Raw genomic sequence first — 22,262 nt, forward strand, 5'->3', positions numbered from 1 at the left:
AATATAAAAATTGGTCAGCTCATTCAACAACAAACAACTAGTCAATTGTGTTTTTGCAATTCACAATTCAATATGTTTAAGTAATTTTGTGTATTTGTTTCTCATATCTTTACAGGAATATTTCAATGAGGCTGATGGGCTCCATATGTGTATGCAAAGAATTTTTTAACACATAGCCTGCGCTGCGTGCAGGAACTGGCTCTCTGGTTTGGTCTGGGATTTTTAGTGCCTGGCACTTGCATAGACTCTCACAGACATAACATAAACTGTATTATGGGACACTGAAGTGACGTCATCATACTGTCTTTAAAAGCGAAGATGTTTCCTCTTAAATTTTCACCATTTGGCAGAACAGCCAAAAGCACATTATTTTCCATCAACAAACTTGGCTATTCAAATTGTGTTGAATATTAACAAAATAAACAATGTGGATAAAAATTAAAGTTAAACTAACATTATCTAATTAGATCATTAAATTACAGTCTATTTTTAAAATCTTATCATGGATCTACATGAATCTTTCTACAAAAAAAAACTTTCTAACTGGCCAATCTTTTTTCATCCTTGAAAATCTTGCTAATCAGAACCCTAACAAGAAGCAAGCATTTTCAAGCACAAGTTAAGATGAGGGAGAACTTGCCTTGATCTCCTGCTATTACTTACATTTGTTAATGTGGAGATATTTAAGTTTAGTTACATTTATATAGGAGCCTAACTATCGGACATAGTGTGTCAAAATATTGTAATAGCTTGAAATGTCCTCACAACATTGTCATGTGGTGTGGACTCCCATCTATTGATTCTAAACTGCATTATTTTTAAATTAAAATAAGTTTGTTAGGTCCTATTCTGATTAGCTAAGAGCCTTTTCAAGCCTGCAATATTCTAGTTATAGGTTTTAGGTGAGAATGTAGTTGTTTAGACCACAAATATGCGATTAATACTGTACATAAACATAACGGCTGTTTGAACTAAAGCCCATGTACCTGCCGAGAACAGTATTATCTCGGCCAGTCCTTCGGGAATTTGATATCGTTAGCTCTGCGCTCCTGGGGGCGGTTCAGCGCAAAGAGGAGGCGTGTTCTGGCGCTATTTTGCAGGTTTAGAAAACAATTCTGCCACTGACCAGAAAAAACCTAGTCTAAAGTCAGTGGCGCGTTGCGCATGTTATTCATATGCTATTTTAAGGGCGCATGCTTGGCCATAACCAATGTAGCGTGTGCACAACGCGCATACACTTTGCTTATCTCATATACACACAGACGCAGTTGTTCTCATTTTTAGAAAACCATACATTACAAGGAAAATATTAACACACGAGGGAAATCATTGTTGTGTCCATGAAGATGTGAAAAAATAGGCATAAATCTAGCTTACACATTTACCCAAATTATTATACGCCTGTTTAACCGAAGCTAATTTGGGTGTGTTTCTCCCATCCCCAAACAATGTCACTTCTCTGTGTTTTACGGCCCTGACGAGAACGTCGGTCTCCTCGGCTGTGAACTGCTCCTGGCACGCGTCTGGCAAATCCGCCGTTATAATAGCAACCCGCCATGGAACAAGCGCGCCTGCTCTTAAAGGGAATGTGAGATGTCGCTCTGATTGGTTTATTTCACGTTCAGCCCAAACCACACCTATGAGTAATGAAGCTACTTCAGATCAACCCATTTTAGATTTGCGTCGGGCGCAAGAGTCATTTATACCGGCGGTATAATAGCAACAGCGCCCGAGATCCGCCCACAAAGTTACTTGCGTTTCGCGTTTGATACTTGCGTTTCAGATCGTTAAAATAGGGCCCTATGTGTCTGCGGCGCTCTATTGAAACTGAGAGTGAACACGACAGTTCACGAAAGCTGTCGCATTAACAGGTAGGCTATGCAAGACAGTGGTTGAATCAGCGAAATTATTATTTTATTTTATTTTATTTATGTCGGTAATGTTTTGCTCTTGGTCTTCTACTAGTGCTAACAACTTGTACAACATATCCACGTTCTTAGAATTAGCTGCTTGTCTAATCAAATCTGGCCATTGAAAAAGACATCCCAATCATAAAAGATGAGATTATCAAGATCTTTCAGGACATGGTACCAAATAGAAAGGTTTTGCTGTAAAAGGAAAAGATAAATACCAAAATGCAAAACGGTAAATAGTTTGTTATTATCACCAATGTGTAATTGTGAATCATAAAAAATTTGGTTATCAAGATCTTTCAGGACATGGTACCAAATAAAAAAGTGTTGCTGTAAATGGAACTGGTAAATATAAAAATGTAAAACAGCAAATAGTTTCTGTTATTATCAGCAATGTGTAATTGTGATGTTCTATCAAAACATCAAAAATAAAGTCTAAAATGTATTTGAGCGTGTGTTGTCTTCTCTTTTAATTGTATATTTTGTAATAACTGGATAATTTGTGTTAACAAGCAACCACCCCCTTAGTGCCCCTTTTTTTGGTTTAGGCCACTGCCTCTCAAAATGTCTGTGCACGGCCCTGCGATCAAGAGATGGGTAAGCGATTCTTTGGATGTTTTCATATATAATAGACACCATACCCCTAAGAGAAGAGTCCATATTCAACAGCTCATCAATCCAGCCACCCTCTGGCTTGTTCAAAGAAGGAGAGAAATGTTTTTCGATGAAACTACGTAGATACCTAAAGAAACTGGACTGAGGGATCTCAAAATCTGTTCTTAGTTGCTGGAATGAAATAAACACACCATCTTTAAAAAAGGTCCTAAACACACTTGACTCCATTTCTAGACCAGCGCTGAAATGGCGAATCTATGAGGGATGGAGGAAACATAGGGTTCGACAAGATGTGGGCTGAGGGCAACGCTTGTTTACTGTTGAAGTGAAGTCTGAACTGCGACCATATTCTGAGTGATCCGCAAATAATTGGGTTATTCTTAGAATAGCGTTTGCTCAAGGGTATCGGAGCACAGAGCAGTGAGCATAATGATACTGGGTCACACGCGTGGAAAACAGCTATAAAAGCTGTTCCATAAGTAACCAAACTGGAGCTTCCTCACTCAACATATCAGAGAGCCAAAATGTCAGTTTATGAAGGTTAGCTGCCCAGTAGTAATGCAAGAAATTCGGCACTGCCAATCCACAATCCTCCTCCTTCCTTTCCAGATAGTCTTTTCTTATGCAGGGATTTTTTTTTAATCCTAAATAAACGTAGAAATACAACTACTCAAATCCTTGAAAAATGATTTGGGAATGAAGACTGGCACTGTCTGAAATAAAAATAAAAACCTTGGTGAAATTGTAATTTTAATGGAATTGACCCTCCCAGCCAAAGATAAGGGTAGAGTTGACCAAGTCCCATGTCACGCTTGGCCTTATCAAATGCTGTTTTAAAATTACTGTTGAATAGATCCTTATACCTGCGAGTTACTTTCACACCTAAATAGAGAAATTTGTCAAGGCTTACTGAAAATGGAAAAGATTGGAATGACATTTGATGTGCTCTTTCATTAATGGGGAAAAGAAGACTCTTTGTTAAATTAATTTTATATCCCGAAACACTCCCAAAATTGGAAATAATTGTAAGAGCAATCGGTATAGAGGAATGTGGATTGGACAGAAAGAGGAAGAGATCGTCCGCATAAAGCAGAAGCTTGTGAACGTGTCTCTCTCAGTGAATTCCAGCCAAACCGGCTGTATTCCTTAGCATAATTGCAAGGGGTTCATCAACATCAAAAATAGTCGAGTCCCAAAATAGATAAATAGCCCTGGATAAGATGCAGTAGGCATTTTTGAGGAAAAGTACTTCAAGTGTTGTTTTTATATGATTTTTAGGTGCTGAATCCATTTCTGCCGTATAACAAGTTGTAAACATCACTGTTTTGGCATAAACAATAAAAACAAAATGGCTGCCAAAAAAAAAAAAAAAAAAACGTTTTAATGCATTTATTGCAGTTTAAACATTAAACATTATAACTAAACTATGCATTCTCAGAATATTTAAACATGTAAACAATGAAAAAACAACATTAACATGAAAGGGACAGTTTTTAATGGCTGCTGGAATTATGCCAAGGTACACTGGGAAGCATATATCAGTGGAAATATGCAATTATGCCCAGCCCGAAGGGGGGAACTTGGAATACACATGACCCCAGGGGGCTGCATATTGAGAATCACTGGGGTGTCCAGCCGCAGGTGGAATATTTCAAACCCAGGGGTGGCAAGGTGGCTTGCCGAGGGAAAGACACATGCTCAGAGAGGCTTACAGTGGACTACACACGTGGGGGTCGCCCAGAGGCCGTGTTAGGTGTCGCCCAGCCTGCAGCTCTACAGATGTCTGTTAGCGAGGCGCCATGCGCTAGAGCCCAAGAGGATGCCACACTCCGGGTGGAGTGGGCCGTCACACCAAGGGGGCATGGTCGACCTTGCTGCTGGTAAGCCAAAGCAATGGCGTCCACTATCCAGTGAGACAACCTTTGCTTGGAGAGAGCCTTTCCCTTCAGCTTCCCACCATGACAGACAAAGAGCTGGTCTGAAGTCCTGAAACACTGCGTTCTGTCTACGTAAGCATGGGTCTGCCTCCTCCGAGGGCAGCGCTTGCAGGTTCACCACCTGGTCTCGAAAGGGTGTGGTGGGAACCTTGGGCACATATCCAGGCCGGGGTGTCAGGATCATGTAAGAGTTAGCCGGTCCAAATTCCAGGCACGCTTCGTCAACCGAAAATGCCTGCAGGTCCCCTACCCTCTTGATGGAGGCCAATGCAACCAGGAGCACTGTCTTCATTGACAGGAACTTAAGCTCCACTGATTGCAGAGGCTCAAAGGGAGCACTCTGCAGAGCAGTTAAAACCACTGAGAGGTCCCAAGAGGGAACGAGAGGAGGGCGAGGAGGATTCAGTCTCCTCGCTCCTCTCAGGAAACTGATGATCAGGTCTTGCTTTCCAATGGACTTACCATCAACTGCATCATGATGTGTGGCAATGGCGGCACCATACACTTTCAGGGTGGAGGGAGACAGCCTTCGCTCCAACCCTTCTTGCAGGAAGGAAAGCACGACACTGATCGGGCCTTTCGTGGATTCTTGAAGTTTAGAAGAACACCAGTTGACGAAGAGGTTCCACTTCAACGCATAGGCATGTCTTGTGGACGATGCTCTAGCGGAAGTGATGGTAGCCACCACCGCTGGTGGTGGGGTACTCAAACCTGCCTCGTCCCGTCCAGGAACCACACATGGAGATTTCAAAGATCGGGACGAGGGTGCCATAGGGTGCCCCGCCCCTGAGAAAGCAGGTTCTTTCTCAGAGGAATTGGCCAGGGAGGTGCTGTCGCGAGGAGTACTAGTTCTTGGAACCAGGTGCGGTTGTGCCAATACGGGGCAACCAAAATTACCTGCTCCTCGTCCTCCCTGATCTTGCGCAAAGTCTGCGCAAGAAGGCTCACTGGGGGAAACGCATACTTGCAGAGGCTCCGCGGCCAGCTGTGCGCCAGTGCATCCGTGCCGAGCGTGCCCTCGGTCAGAGAATAAAACAGGTCGCAGTGGGACGAGTCATGGGAGGCAAACAGATCTACCTGTGCGTCCCCGAACTGATCCCAAATCAGCTGAACCGACTGGGGATGGAGTCTCCATTCTCCAGCGAGAGGCCGAAACCGAGACAGATCGGCTGCACGGTTCAGGTCTCCCGGGATATAAATGGCTCGAAGCGACCTCAGATGCTTCTGACTCCATATGAGGAGGTAGCGGGCGAGTTGCGACATACGACGGGAGCGCAGACCACCTTGTCGGTTGATGTACGCTACTGTGGCGGTATTGTCTGATCGGACCCCTGAGCAACGCACAGAAGCGGTGCAGGGAGAGACGTACAGCCTGCAACTCGAGGCAATTGACATGCCAAAGGCACTGGGGTCTTGTCCAGGAGCCCGCGGCAGCATGTCCATTGCACATGGCGCCCCAGCCCATTGTGGAGGCATCTGTTGATATAACAACATGCCAGGAAACTCGTTCTATGGGCACTCCAGCCCATAGAAAACTGAGGTTCGTCCACGGGGTGAAGGTCTGACGGCAGGTCGAAGTCACTGGGACTCGGAGCGTGCCGTGTTGCCATGCCCACCTCGGGACTTGATCGTGAAGCGGTCTCATATGAAGCAAACCGAGCGACGTTACTGCGGCTGCGGATGCCATATGCCCCAGGAGCCTCTGAAATAGTTTTAGTGGAACCGCACTCTTGCCCTCGAACTGACGAAGGCAAGTTAGCAGTGACTGCGCGCGCTCGCTCGTAAGCTGCGCGCACATGGCGACCGAGTCGATTTCCATACCGAGAAAAGAGATCCTCTGCACGGAGCAGAGTTTGCTCTTCTCCCAGTTGACCCGAAGGCCCAGACAAGCTAGGTGCCGGAGCACTAGGTCCCTGTGTTCGCAAATCTTGTCTCGAGAGTGAGCTAGGATCAGCCAGTCATCGAGAGGAACCTTCGTGAAGACGACAACCTTCGCTGCCTCGACAACCTTCGTGAAGACGCGAGGAGACAGGGCTAGCCCGAAAGGGAGAACCGCGTACTGGTATGCCTGCCCCTCGAATTATATATATATATATATATATATATATATATATATATATATATATATATATATATATATATATATATATATATATATATATATATATATATATATATATATATATATATACACTGGTATGCCTCATTTGCATATGTAAACATGACATTTCAGAAAACTTGTAATACAAAAAATGTCTGTCTCTATGTAAGTGATAAACTGGAAAGGTTTTATGGTGATATCTATAACTTAAAAATTCTACCCTATCCACCTGTAGTGTTTCGGCTGTGAATAATGCACCTATTGTTTCAATAACAATTACAAGAAAATGGGACCCTTATTTCAATGTTAATACGGTGGATCCTTATTCAGGACACATTGAACTTTCTAAAAATGTGGTATAACAACTTTTCCTCAAAAATGCCTACAGGGTTACACAATCTTGAAGATTCGGACCTGACTAAAAGCAGAGGAGACAGAGGGCACCCCTGCCTTGTCCCCCTAAAAAGCAGAAAGCATTTGGATATTATACTATTCGTTCGAATAAATGCTTGAGGGCTGGTATATAGAATTTTAATCCATGAACAGAACAGAGGGCCAAAGCACAAACTGATTTTTAATGATGAATATAAGTCTGACCTGAAGAATAAATGCTATATCAGATGCAGGTAATATAACTGCTCTCTCATAATACTCTAATGTACAACAATAATACAATAAGCTTCAACTAAGCAACTCAGCGTTCCTTCATTGCTAGGTCTAAAGTGACGTTTTAGATTGAATAAGTAACAGAGGGTTGGGCTCATCTGTTTAACTGTCAACTTGAGATTTGAATAAGTGTTAGAAGGTCTGGCTCTGCACAAAAGAGGGTTTTTAAAGACACGTGTGGCCAAGTGCGTCAACCTGTTGTATAAAAGCAATAACACATTATCGAAGTCGTGTGATATGGCTTTATATCAGCATAGCTGTGATTGCCTCTGGCACTGGCCTAACCACAGCAGTGGGAGGCGCAGCTGGCACTGCACTGCATGGTTTAATTTGGAGTATGCCGTTTCTCATGCACTGCAGTATACAGTAGCTATACCAGTGCTTAATATGGTGGAATTATTGGCATGCTGAGGTCACTAATTTTTCTGCCTACATACTGCATTCTCTGCACTCTCTTTGTGCAAATATTGAAAAAATTTTTTAAATCAACATCCAAAAACTGTACGTTTTTTATGTATTTACTCAAAGTAAAAGTAATAACTTTAATAGTTACTTGAGTAAGAGTAAAAAAGTATCCAATGAAAAAAGCTAGTCAGTTACTTCGATAACTTCATATATATCATATATATATCATATATAACATATATACTGTATATATATATATACACACATACATATATACACATACACATATATATATATATATATATATATATATGAACACTGCTCAAAAAAATTAAGGGAACACTTAAACAACACAATGTAACTCCAAGTCAATCACACTTCTGTGAAATTAAACTGTCCACTTAGGAAGCAACACTGATTGACAATCAATTTCACATGCTGTTGTGCGAATGGAATAGACGACCGGTGGAAATTATAGGCACTTAGCAAGACACCCCCAATAAAGGAGTGGTTCTGCAGGTGGTGACCACAGACCACTTCTCAGTTCCTATGCTTTCTGGCTGATGTTTTGGTCACTTTTGAATGCTGGCGGTGCTTTCACTCTAGTGGTAGCATGAGACGGAGTCTACAACCCACACAAGTGGCTCAGGTAGTGCAGCTCATCCAGGATGGCACATCAATGCGAGCTGTGGCAAGAAGGTTTTCTGTGTCTGTCAGCATAGTGTCCAGAGCATGGAGGCGCTACCAGGAGACAGGCCAGTACATCAGGAGACGTGGAGGAGGCCGTAGGAGGGCAACAACCCAGCAGCAGGACCGCTACCTCCGCCTTTTTGCAAGGAGGAGCAGGAGGAACACTGCCAGAGCAAAATGATTTGCCAATCTTGGTGTTCTCTGGCAAATGCCAAACGTCCTGCACGGTGTTGGGCTGTAAGCACAACCCCCACCTGTGGACGTCGGGCCCTCATACCACCCTCATGGAGTCTGTTTCTGACCGTTTGAGCAGACACATGCACATTTGTGGCCTACTGGAGGTCATTATGCAGGGCTCTGGCAGTGTTCCTCCTGCTCCTCCTTGCACAAAGGCGGAGGTAGCGGTCCTGCTGCTGGGTTGTTGCCCTCCTACGGCTTCCTCCACGTCTCCTGATGTACTGGCCTGTCTCCTGGTAGCGCCTCCATGCTCTGGACACTATCCTGACACAGCAAACCTTCTTACCACAGCTCGCATTGATGTGCCATTCTGGATGAGCTGCACTACCTGAGCCACTTGTGTGGGTTGTAGACTCCATCTCATGCTACCACTAGAGTGAAAGCACCGCCAGCATTCAAAAGTGACCAAAACATCAGCCAGAAAGCATAGTAACTGAGAAGTAGTCTGTGGTCACCACCTGCAGAACCACTCCTTTATTGGGGGTGTCTTGCTAATTGCCTATAATTTCCACCGGTCGTCTATTCCATTCGCACAACAGCATGTGAAATTGATTGTCAATCAGTGTTGCCTCTTAAGTGGACAGTTTGAGTTACATTGTGTTGTTTAAGTGTTCCCTTAATTTTTTTGAGCAGTGTATATAACAACAACACAATAGCATGTTATTATTTAGATAGATGTTTAATTGAAATTATTATTATTATCATAATTAGATATCTTTGCAACAAACACAGAAGAGACAAGCATTATTATTTCTGCCATCTTTAGCCCAAATATCATTGCATGTCCTTTGCTTTGTATAATAATAATGTTTACTGCTACATTTGGATTATTAGACAACGTTGACATAAAGTGAACCTGCAGAGTTTCACTTTCAAATAAATGTAAAGGGAACAACTGACACAGAGAAGAAAGAATGAAAACTCTTCACATGTGCTAAACATCTGAACACAAACAATGATCAAATGCACATTGACGGACGTTCTTCTGTCTGATCTCCAAAATGTAATTAAATGTATATTTCTGCAGGCGTGTATAAACCGGTAAACTGGCATTCCTTTTCAAGATGAATGATGAAGCCTGCCACTGTGCAATATCCACAAATTAATGCGCGTTGGCGGGTGTTCATTTCATACTCTGTGAACAATGGTACTGTAGCTTATGTAATGTATAAATTAAGGTAAATGTCCAAAAAACTGTTAAATGTCTTACTTTGTAGTAGTAGTAGTATATCGTGTATTAATGTAATATGTTTGGTTGTAAAATGTATTACTTTTATGAAGTAATTTAGAATGTAGCTATACCTTTGATATCATTCACAGATGTTCAACTAATAAAAGATCTAGTTGTCATCGCTGGCAAACAAAAGGATACATTTGCAGATTTGCTTTCAATTGATAGTAGCTCCACGGCCACTTCATCTAATGCTCTAGATGTTCTTAAATGTACTGTTAGAAACCGCTTCAGACGATTCAGTACGTGCAGGAAACTGAACAAATAATTCAAACTGATTTGGGAACAAAATTGGACCCTTTACCAACTTCAAAGTCTTTGAACAGAATCGACGCAAAAGAGCAATTCATTTATGAATGGGGAATCGCTCATGCCCCAGAAAAAAAGAGACATAATAAACTATGCATTTCTTAACATGCACTGCATTAAAATTAAGTAATGAGAGGAACGTCGCCGAGCGCAACGAAGTAAAAGTCCAGTTTTTTCATTAGAAATGTACTCGAGTTAAAGTAAAAGTACCCACATTTAAATCCACTCTTAAAAAAATTATTTTTCAAAAAATAATACTCAAGTAAATGTAACAGAGTAAATGTTACTACCCAACTCTGGAAAAAAGCTACATAATAACAAAGTATTTGTACTTTGTTACTTTACACCACCGAGTTGGCCGGTAATGCATTACAAGAAACTTGAGTTATGTAATCAATTACTTTTTTCAAGTAACCAGTAAAGTAATGCATTACTTCTAAATTTACAACAAAATATATGAGTTACTATTTCAAATAATTAACGCAAGTTATGATGGTCATTGTAGTTCTAGACTAAATGTGAACATGCATTTACTCATCTCACTTGCACAAAACAGATTCATTATTCCTCAAAATAAATAAAGACAGTGAAATGCTTTCATTATTGCAGGTTTACATAAAATTCTATGTTAAATAACACAAGTATACTTCATGTTTTTAGTCTCATTTTATTAACCAATGTCTTTGCTGCAGACCTTTGATGATCCTATAAATCCAATTCAACCATATGAATAAGCAAAAATGATTTTAGATAAACATCACATTTGTGTTTATTTGTATTTTTTTTTATTGCTGAAGTAAGAGTCGAACTTCTCCTGCATCCTATTCTCCTGCAATCCAGAATGTTGCTTTAATCCAGAAAAATGGTTTAAGCTGCGCCCTGTACTGTAAAGATGTGAACCTGCATTTCCTTCTGCCTGAGGTTTATTTATTTTACTTTTGGAATGAAAGGGACTTTACGTTTGCCAAAAATAGAACTTTATTTTATTTTTGTTATAAAAAAACAAACAAGCAAGCCCAGGCCAGAAAGTAACACTAAAGTAACCATGCTTCACTTTCCATAAAACGGATTTTCCCAAATCACAGAAGTGACCTCGACGTCCGGGTAGCCGAACTATCCCTTTAAGCAAAAGGCAACAGTTCTTTACAGTGTAGTAGAGTAAAGAAACAAAAATACTGGGAAGCTGAAAAGATGAATGTAAAGCCATACAATCTTTCCACTCATCTTGTTACATTCATCACAGCCAGTAGATTTGTTTTCTGTTAAAAAACAAGGATGTTTTTAAGAAACAAGTGTACTTTTGTGAAGTTTTTGTGAGTCAGTCTTCCTCTCCTGATGGAATGCTTCCATTGATCTTATTTAAAATGCTATGTTAGGCACATGGAATGTTGTTGGCAAGGCAGGAATTTCCCAAAACTCACTACAGTCCTGTTCAATTAAGCAGTTTTCTTTTGACAAACTAAATGGAATTCATAAATTTCACATGATTTTGTCTTAACGTCTAACACATATCGCCTAACGTAATAGAAAATATCTATTTGACATATTTTATAATAAAAAATCCCTGTATTCCACAAACTGCTAAATTGATCTACTTCATCTTATTTTATGAACATTGCATTAGTGTGTTGTTATGACATCCCAGTCTTTACAATGAATACAGGGCTCGAATTTTTACTTTTTACTTGGTAGCACCTCAACAGCGCAACCTTGTTACCATCAGTATATTATAGTACGTACATTATATATTATTATACTACGGGCTGTTGAATGCTTGTTTCTGATCAGTTGACGGACGTTCTAAGGTGTGCAATTATTTTCAGGGAAAAGCACGGTTAAAGTAGTTTCAGGCAAGTCTTGACCGCATTAAAGTTCCATATCACTTCGTCAAATGATTTCAGTTCTTTCAAACGTCTTTACAGCCTACAACAAAATAATCAAAACCCACAATGACACTGACCAAGCAAATAAACATAGTAAAAAATAGGATAAAAATGACAAATTATTTCCACGTCTTTTACCACAAAATTCCGTGTTACTATGTATTATGCATTTATTAGTTATTACGGAAAAGCACATAATCTCTTTCTTGACCTCTCTCTGCCACTCAAACGCACACACACACATACAGTATGGACAATGTCAACGCTGCTCTGACGATTTTATCAGTAAAATAGTTTAGCAACTTAAAAGCCATGACGTTTCTCACTAGGGAGGTGCAGATTTAAGTAGTTTTGCTATTAGCTATTAGTTTTTCATTTTGATGATTCCCTAATTATTTTGATATATTGATGGTTCTTGACAGTATGATGTTCGGGGCAGTATGAGCTCAAATTCTAATTAAATTGTTTGCAAAAAATGTAAATATGTTATATAGATTTTTCACCAGTGAAAACACCAATTAGCATTGTCATGACATACTTTTCCTGTGACACCAGAATCGGATTAGTGAATAGCATTTATGTCTCCTATGAGTAGTCTGTAGTCCCCATGAGCTAAGGTTGCAGCACGCAAGTCATGTATTTCCAGGACTGAATTTGCTAGATAAGCAACTGCTTTTAAGATGAATGGCTTCCTCCAGATATTGCACATTTATTATTGGAGATTTTTGCACATTCAAGCAGTACTTGACTGTACATGACTGGAAATACTGCCCAGAGGGATTGATTCAAGTGTTTACCTTGCGAGTGCTCTTCCACATGTACTTCATATAAGCGTAGGTGACATGAGGGTGGGCGGTGGGCAGGGGATGGTCAAGCTGTTTGGAGGGATCCACACCGAGTAGGAGAACAAGCGTCTTATGGGCTAGTGCCTGAGGAACACAAGATTTGAAATTAAATCTCAGAAACTAACAGTTTATCAGTATTTTAAAAATGTGTTATTGCCATTTGCCAAACTATGTTAGTTAATCAGGCTTAGTCTTAATATTGATCTTTTATTTATGATGTTTCTAAAACAGGTTTGTGTGGGAACTGCAGGGGTTTTTGCGAGTTGATGAAAAGCAAGTAGTTAATTAAATCCTGATTTTTTTTTAAATCAAATAAATATATAGGGCTGCCAAATTATGAATAAATAATTTAAAATAAAAACAATTAAAATAAATATTTACTAAAAAAATATTTATTTGTTTTTTATTTTATTGTTTATTTATTTATTTGTTTACCTGCATGTCATGTGACCATTAACTGACATCACAGAACAGTGAACGGGCAAATGCTAAATTCTTGCTAAATTAACTTAAAATATTATGGGGGGTACTTCATGACAAAGGGGGTTCAGATGACGAAAAAAATAAAAAAAATAAATGAAAAAGCAAAGTGTATGCTTATGTCTCTAAACTGGTGTAATGTTAAAAATAAGATGGCAAACATCTGCAAACTAAGTGAAGTGGAAGTTCAAGCCCCCTTGTAATTTTTGTTGCTGTGTGTTTACCTTATAAAACCTTGCAAGGTCTATGTAGCAACCAACTGATTCACGTTGTGCCTAACAAAGCCCCTTAGCTATTCTAAAATAACTGTAAACCATGGTTTATAGGGGCATATTACTGTAAATGTATATTATTTCCTTGTTGGCAAAGCTCAGGATAGTCAGTATTTATTTAAACATGAGACATGACAAACGTAGGCATACATATAGGTACAATACAAACATCAGTTTTGTGTACAGGTTTCATTTTATCTCTAGGTTCTAAACAATGTGCCACATTTTAAAAGACATTTAAAACTTCCAACACTGAGTTTTTTCTTTTGTGAATTTGAGCTTTGAGCAATGATGCTTTATGTGTTACATAATGAGTTCAGTTCTAAGCTTGTGATTGGATGTGACACTGTTGTTCTTACTAGTCTTCCACTTTTTCCACAGAGGCTAGCATACTTCAACCACGTCCTCATGTCCTCATGTGGACTAATGACCAGGGAGCGCACCATCAAGATCCTCTGCCAGTCCTCCACAATACGCTGGCAACCCTGAAAAAAACAAACAAACACATTTTTAGCACTTACATTTATAAACTACGCTGAAACTTGAATTGGTTAGTTTAGACTTTTGATTAAATGATGAGAAATTGGTAAAGAGCAGCTGACAGCTCTAAAAATGGTGTGTTTGCCTTTAAATTTAAAGGGGTCATATAATGGTACATGCACTTTTCAAGTTGATTGCACTGAAATGTCTGTTGGCAGTGCCTGTACACAACCATCCTATCATGATTAAAATCCATCCAGTGGTTTTGTTTTAATCTCCTTATATGTTTGACCATCTATGAAATCAAGCCGTTCGATATTGTGACGTCATAAGATCGTACGCCCCTCCCGCGATTGTGATTGACAGCCGTGCTTCAACACAAGACCCGCCCTGAGCAAGCTGTGACAGCCGTCGTCATAGTAGTCCGCCATTGTTGATATGCTGGAGTAGAATGGCGTCTACGCGATTGTGGTGTTCTGTTCTTAGATGTAATAAGGAACACAGCAGTCATTTGGATGTTCCTAAATCTGAGCCGTTATAGATGCAGTGGCTGAGTTTTGTTTTTGAAGCGATATGCCCAAAGGATTGACGCGGGGATTCCCTCACGAGGATTCCCCACGATCGTCCATGCTTTCATGTTTACGCGAATCATTTCACACCAGACAGCTTTACAAACGAGAAAAAACGGATCGGTACCAACGTGTTACTGCTGAACCTCCAGAAGATGTGAGTGTAATGTTTTATTAACCTTTATATTAGTATTTATATTAATCTTTGCGAAATTTGCAAACCTTGCTGCAGGCTTCACGATGAATGCATCTAAGGTTTACACTCAGGGTACATTACAGCATGTTTTCTATGTACGACGTTCTCAATATAATTCATAATCCCACGTTTATAATGAACAACGCGTGGTTATTGTGTTACAAACGGTGTACGCACAGAACAGAGGGGCGGGGTGAGCAAAGCTCATTATCATTTAAAGACACATGCACTGAAACGGCGTGCTGAAAACAGAGCTGTTTTTGACCAGGTAAAATTAGTGTTTTCTTACAATACTAATGAGAATTTTTAATTAAAGTATATTACAAACTTTTAATTTAGACCCTAAAGAATCATATTAGCTTGTACAAAAATGGCATTATATGACCCCTTTAAGACAATTCGTTGACAGGGAGATGAAGCGTTTTTGTATGGGTTAGTGTTGAGGTTATAAAGTGGGCAGTCTTTGGCCAGAATAAGCTGCTTCTACAAATGACATTTAGGGTTTGGTAAAGCTGAAAGCTGAGATTAGAGCTGCACGATTCTGATAGAGATTGCGATTCTCCCACGACAGACAACTAAACAAAATAAATACATGTAATTTACTAGAGGTTCTGACAAAATGTTAATTGGTGCAGTCTATTTAAAAGTGTTTAAATGATTTGAATGAATTATTTATAAAAAAAAAAGCTTGAATGATTCTCAGTGACTCACTCTTACTTCACTTGTTTTATTACTGGACGAATCAGCGATTTTGAATAAATCTCTTGAAAAAAAGATTAAATTACAAATAACAATTTTTAACACTTGTCACCACCAAGTGGTGTAACGATGCAATTGATGCAATCAATGTAATCGTTATTTAAAGCATCAAGTTTCTTTCAAAAGGTGATTTGCTCTATTTTGATCGCTACCGTTGACATCAGTGTTTTTTTATCCGAACTATCACCTTTTATCCCAGCACTTCTGAGATTTGTAACACAGAAATAACTGTTTACTGTAGGTGAAAAGACTGTTTTTGAAGCTGTACTATACATGACAACTGCTTTCTATGGGTCAGTGGCAATGCCAACGCAGATCTGAATGATCCACTGTGATGTTGTTAAAGTTTTAATAAGGTTAATAAGTTGTCATTTAGGAATAAGATTGTGTGGGTGTTTGAATCAAGATTGGGATTCTTTAATGATTAATCGTGCAGCTCTAGCTGATATTGATGAAAAGCTGACTATACATTAAACCCTACTAATACAACTGATCACAGTGTTCTGTGCCTGTAATTCTCCTAGACAGGAGCTGAGCAATTTACCGTTGACTAACATTTGTTTGTCAATGATACATCAGTTCTGCACTCTTACGCCTCTGTTTATGAATGGAAAAGTCTGCAGGTTTGCACCATTAGTTCACAATGGTTTGTTTTCCTCCAGTGGCACTAGCTGAGCATATAAAAGAAATGCATGCTGACACACTACATCAGAGCACTCTGCTGAGCTGATGTCAAGCCAACCACAAAATGTTTTCTTATTAGCCTCAGCCAGGTCAGGATAGGATTATTGATGCAGGAACACAACCACAACAACAACAACAGATGGAAGTTATTGGTGTGAATCAGTTTGATGAGCCCTTGATTATGTAACTTTTATCTTAATTTTTTTATTTTAGAACCCCAAATACCTCTTTACCTTGCTAATAGCAGACACTGATACTATTGGATGAGAACTGAATTGAGCTGGACTATGACATCACTATTTTCTGCAGAACTGCTTTATAGAAGAAATAAACTAATTGAACAATTGATGATCTTTACAACGGAACTGAATCAACACTGAACTGACTTCAGCTGAACAATGACAGTGTTTTCTTTTAGAGCTGCTATACAGCCGAAAGTCAGCCAAAGTATAGCCAGTATTGGTATCAGGCCCGATACTGCGCTCATGTACTCGTACTCATTAAAATGCTCTGATACCAACAACCACATAGCGTGTACAGTGCAGTGCTTGTGACAAAGAAACACAGACAACAGAGCAAACAGAGAGCAGAATGGATATATCAGAGAAAGATGTCTATGAAGTTAATGTATCAAATTAATAGAATGTTAAACAAATTGAATATTTATGCCCATTAGCTGCTGTGCACAAGCTGACAAGCAATACACACGGAGTGGACTGTTCACGTAGCGGTACAGAAGCGCGAGCTTGTCGATCGCTGCACTTCCCTTTTTTCACAGACATCGCTGGAAAGTTTGTAGTTCGGTCGGATATGGCCAGGGGGATAACCGAAGGCCTTCTGAGGGTAATCCGTGCGGTTTTGTCGTAAAAATATACATATTTAAAACTTTATAAATGAAAATAACTGGCTTCCGGTAGCGGTCGATGCGCACTTCCCTTTTTTCACAGACATCGCTGGAAAGTTTGTAGTTCGGTCGGATATGGCAATAACAGAAAGTAAAATGAGGAGCACATTACTAACGTTAACTGACAGTAGAGAGAGAGTGCACTTCTATTGCATGCTCGTGTTTGCTGATCGTTCACTTAGCACACATGCGTCATTTGAATTAAAGTAAAAACATGAATTGTTACATGATTTAAGTATAACGAGTGGTAGGGTTGGGTATCGTTCTTATTTTAACCGGTACCTGAAATTCGGTGCCGGTACCAAACGGTACCTTTTTCGGTACTTTAGGCATGTTTACCTCAATAAGTGTAAAGGCACTAAGTAATTTGTAGAAGTGTTATTGACATTATGCCAGAGCTGCCTTAGTCGCTGTCTTCCATTGTCTGTGATGCTTGAATATTAATAAAAACAAACCATTGTAGTAATTGTTTTTTTTATTTCTATGAAATGTCTTGTTTTTGTCACAAATTGTGTTGTGAACTTTCTAGTACTTAAACATAAAACATACATTTAATTGATATTTTATATGAAATTAAACTTTTTTGTCAAAAAACATGAGCTTTATACTGTTAAAATTACAACACAAAAGAAAAAGTGTGATTATTCCTTAAAAAAAATTGTGTGTGAATTTATCCATTCGAATAGCCTATTAAATTTAGTTATTTTTCATGTCTTGCAGGTGAACGGACAAATTCACACAAAATTATGTCAATGTGCCTGTATAGGCAAGTATTCTTGTGAAACATAGTCGGTTATGTCTTAACTAAGTGAAAACGTGTGTGTAACAGCATGTTGAATATGTGTATATGTGTATGGATATGTGTAACAGTATGGATATTCTTTTGGTTTCTCTGTCCAATATTTGTAAAAATTTAAAATGCAATGAAAATACAGGTATCGGTACTCTGTATCGGCAAGCACTAAAAATAAAAGAATCAATATCGGACTCGTTCTGGAAAAAGTGGTCTCGGTGCATCCCTAGTTTGCATCATTGAATCATTTTCCTGTTATCACTGTAAAGCTGCATTGTTTGAAACAATCTGTATTGTGTAAAGCGCTATAAATAAAGGTGACTTGACTTGACAAGGATGGAGGGAATAACACTGCTGTTACCTGCAGCCTCTCCCACCACGTTTCCCTGATGATGTCCCTCCTTTCAGGAACCAGTTTATACTGGATCACCTCCTCTAACTCAGACAGCATCTGACATGACACCATGGCCTATGGGGGGGAGAGAGAGAGAGAGAGAGAGAGAGAGAGAGAGAGAGAGAGAGAGAGAGAGAGAGAGAGAGAGAGAGAGAGAGAGAGAGAGAGAGAGAGAGAGAGAAGGAAAAAAAAGAAAATCATAGATTAGAAATTAAGTTCCATTATCTCACCTAATGTGAGTTGGTGTGTGTGTGTGTGTGTGTTCATTAAAGGGATAGTTCGGCCAAAAATGATATTTAACCCATGATTTACTCACCCTCAAGCCGTTCGAGATGCATATGTCAATCTTTTTTCAGACGAACACATTTTCAGCTATGGGGTCCACCTCCTCCAAGTCCCAAAATGTGCATGTATCCTTCACAAAAGTAATCCATCCGGCTCCAGGGGGATAACCGAAGGCCTTCTGAGGGTAATCCGTGCGGTTTTGTCGTAAAAATATACATATTTAAAACTTTATAAATGAAAATAACTGGCTTCCGGTAGCGGTCGATGCGCGTTCACGGAGATGGATGCTGGCGTATGACGTAGCATAGGAAGCGTCGTGACGTAGAACGAATGTGATAGCGCAGCCAGAGAGCAGAGCAAAACAAAACTCTACGTTCGTTCTACGCACGTAGAATTACCGCACGAATTACCCTCAGAAGGCCTTCGGTTATCCCCCTGGAGCCGGATGGATTACTTTTGTGAAGGATGCATGCACATTTTGGGACTTGGAGGAGGTGGACCCCATAGCTGAAAATGTGTTCGTCTGAAAAAAGATTGACATATGCATCTCGAACGGCTTGAGGGTGAGTAAATCATGGGTTAAATATCATTTTTGGCCGAACTATCCCTTTAAGCTAAAATAATGTAATAGTCTTACTATGTAATAGTCTTTCCTGAAATGGTCTTGACTTTACCTCACATCCTGAACAACATTCTTATCAAAGCAGTTTATGTGTGATTAAAAAGAAGATTTTTTTTTAGTTGAATGATCATTTGAATTAAGACTGAGGTATTTGTTCTTACCCCATATGCTCTACTGTAACTCTCTCCAGCCATGGCAGTGAGCTCAGCATCCAGTAGATCTCTGGCCTTGTCGATGCACTGAAACCGATCACATGAACACACAATATTATACCATTACTGAATGTTTTATTCTAGTTGTGTCACAGGCGTTTTTTCAGTAAACGTACATCTATGAAGTAGGTCTGTTGCTGCATTGCATTTATTTCAGTCAGTTGACTTCAGTACAGTCACTTCGACTGATTTTAAAGGGCCTATAACAGCAAAAGAACCAAAACTCACAAAGACACTGACAAAGCAAACAAGTATGACATACAATAAGAAAACTTGCCTGACACTTTTGTGATAATCAGCACAAGCTGCTTCACCCATTTTAATTTGACACAAACACAACATGACATGTGAACATTAGACGAACCTAGATGAAACCAGACAGAATAGTTCTGACCACACGAACTGAAGGGTTGAAGTGTAAAACTCTACATAATGGTAATTACAAGCTTTTCAGTCCACACAACATCAGAATATACCATGCAGTACTTAACACTGTATAAATATGACATTATGGCATTTATTATCAATGATCCTATTATTAGCTTTATATTAAATATTGGGCAATTTTTGGGCCACTTTTATAGAGGTTGTTTTTATAGCTTAATGTGTTTAAGATGTTTTTCATTATACCATAGTTTATTATTAATTTTATTATAGTTGTTGTTATAAAACTATGTTTTTTTTGTTGTTGTTTTTTCGTGTCATGATCTTACAGTTAAACTGCTATGCAAGAGCTATGTTAACTTTTCATTAGGGCAACTAAAGGAGAATTTATGAGCTTGGATCCAATGAATTAAGGATGAAGCTATGACGTTTTCTTCTGTGTAGATATGGGCAGTTCTAATAAACAGTATATTCAAAAAAAGCTTTGCACTTTCCAGATGTTGAAAGTCGCCAACTTATTTTAGGAGATGAGTTTAATTGTATACTCCACCCAGTACTGGACCGATCCAAAGCCACCAGGGCACTTAGTAAATCAGGTTGATGTGTCAATGAGTTTCTGCAAACTTGTGGTATGTTTGACGCATGGAAATATAAAAAGCCAGCTCCGCCGCAATATTCTTTTTTTTTTTTTCATTAGTTCATCAGATCTATTCCAGGATTGACTTCATCTTTATAGACAAGAAAATGTTACCATTACTTAGATAAAGCTTTACGCAGCCATTGAACAACTGAATCAACACTGAACTGACTTCAGACTACTGAACAATGACACTACTGTCTTATTTTTTTTAGAGCTGCTTTACAGCATAAATAAATTCAGTTTGCATCATTGATCATTACTTTCTGTGTTTATTAATGAAAATCTGCTTTGAAACAATCTGTACAGTATAAAGCGCTATATAAATAAAGGTGACTTGACTAGAAACAATGTGTTAGAATTTTTAAGACGATGCTGCCGCAGGTACACAAACATTACATATTTGCCACACAGTGTGTGCAGGCTTTGATCTTTTGTGCATGCTCACACGTTTTTTTCTGCTATCTATCACCATATACAACTTTTTGAAGTATTACAATTATTGTGTCATCGAAAAAGACCTTGTGATATGCCTATTGAGATATGCACATTGGTGATATTTCGATCATTTCAATATCATGCAGCTCTACTAACCAAAATGACCTGCTCTGACCAGAAGCACAGTCTGGATCTCATCCTGTGAATGGCTACTTTCCTTTCCAGCATTAAACTTGACTCATGCTGGAACTGTGTTTCATTAAAATAACCTTTGTCACAATGTCCTCATGAGTAATAGAGCAGGTGGGATGACAGGATAATATTGATGAACACAAGGAGTACATGAGTGTGTCTGTGATGTTCTCCATGTGTATGATCTCATCTCTCTCTCCCACACACACACACACACATTCATTTTGGAAAAAGGAACATCAAATCACCACAGGGTCCAAACATTAGCCAAGTAATTGTATGTGCAGACTGATGGTAGCCTTTGACCAATATTACATAACAGAAACAATGCACCACGCCAACTTTTGTGCTCCTCGTTTTGACTGAACAACTTTTCCCCTCATCTCCGTCCTGGTTGTTTCTTCTATGTACAGTGAGTTGGACATTTTTAGATGATGACAAATTAGGTTAGAGGTAGTTTAAATCCAGCTCATTTAATAACTCTCATTAGTTGTTCATTATGGAGTACCTGTTGAGCCAATGAGAAGAGATCCTGATGTAGAGCAAGCACTGCCCTGTAAAAGGCTCCATCATGGGTGTCTCGTGGGATCATACAGGTATACTCCTCCATACTGTCCCAGTGGCCTGACAAACACACAAAGAAGCGAATTATATTATATATAACTATTGATGATTGACTAATGATGAAACCACAGTAAATTCTAATTTATATTTATTCTAAACTGATACTGATTGACTGATGAATAATGACAGCATTTGAACTCTGAGTTATGTGTTCTCAGGTCAAAAGTCACAACAGAATCTTGTTCCTTCATTAAAACATATCTTCTTACAAAGTACATGAAAATGAAAATCCACTTTTTTGTGGCTGTTGTTAATTTTAAGTATTTCATATGAACTCACCTCCTTATGGAAATATGAGTTGTGAAATGTAGCTTTTTTATTATTACAGGTAAGCAGAGACAAAGACACCTACATTAGGTCTTGAAATTTAAATAAATATTTAGTGAATTACAATTTTAAAACTTATTTACAATTTTCTTTTGGGGATTTTAAAATACAATGTTAATATTAAATGGAGTATAAAACATGAACATTACATGATAGTATGATATTTCTGTATTAACAA

At 39.0% G+C, this 22,262-nt stretch overlaps 1 protein-coding gene across 1 annotated transcript in view; it reads right to left on the reverse strand.

Moving 5' to 3' along the window:
• Positions 1-22,262, reverse strand: part of mtor (mechanistic target of rapamycin kinase) — a 253,459-nt gene that overhangs the window by 76,394 nt on the left and 154,803 nt on the right. The window contains exons 32-36 of the mRNA XM_081349573.1: positions 21,642-21,757; positions 19,432-19,509; positions 18,331-18,438; positions 13,944-14,069; positions 12,785-12,916 (exon numbers count right to left, since the gene is read on the reverse strand). Of these exons, the coding sequence (XP_081205699.1) occupies positions 12,785-12,916; positions 13,944-14,069; positions 18,331-18,438; positions 19,432-19,509; positions 21,642-21,757 (560 nt within the window). The remainder of the gene's footprint in view (positions 1-12,784; positions 12,917-13,943; positions 14,070-18,330; positions 18,439-19,431; positions 19,510-21,641; positions 21,758-22,262) is intronic.

The sequence above is a fragment of the Scardinius erythrophthalmus genome, assembly GCF_964197995.2.
Source record: "Scardinius erythrophthalmus genome assembly, chromosome: 20".
Lineage (NCBI taxonomy): Eukaryota > Metazoa > Chordata > Actinopteri > Cypriniformes > Leuciscidae > Scardinius > Scardinius erythrophthalmus.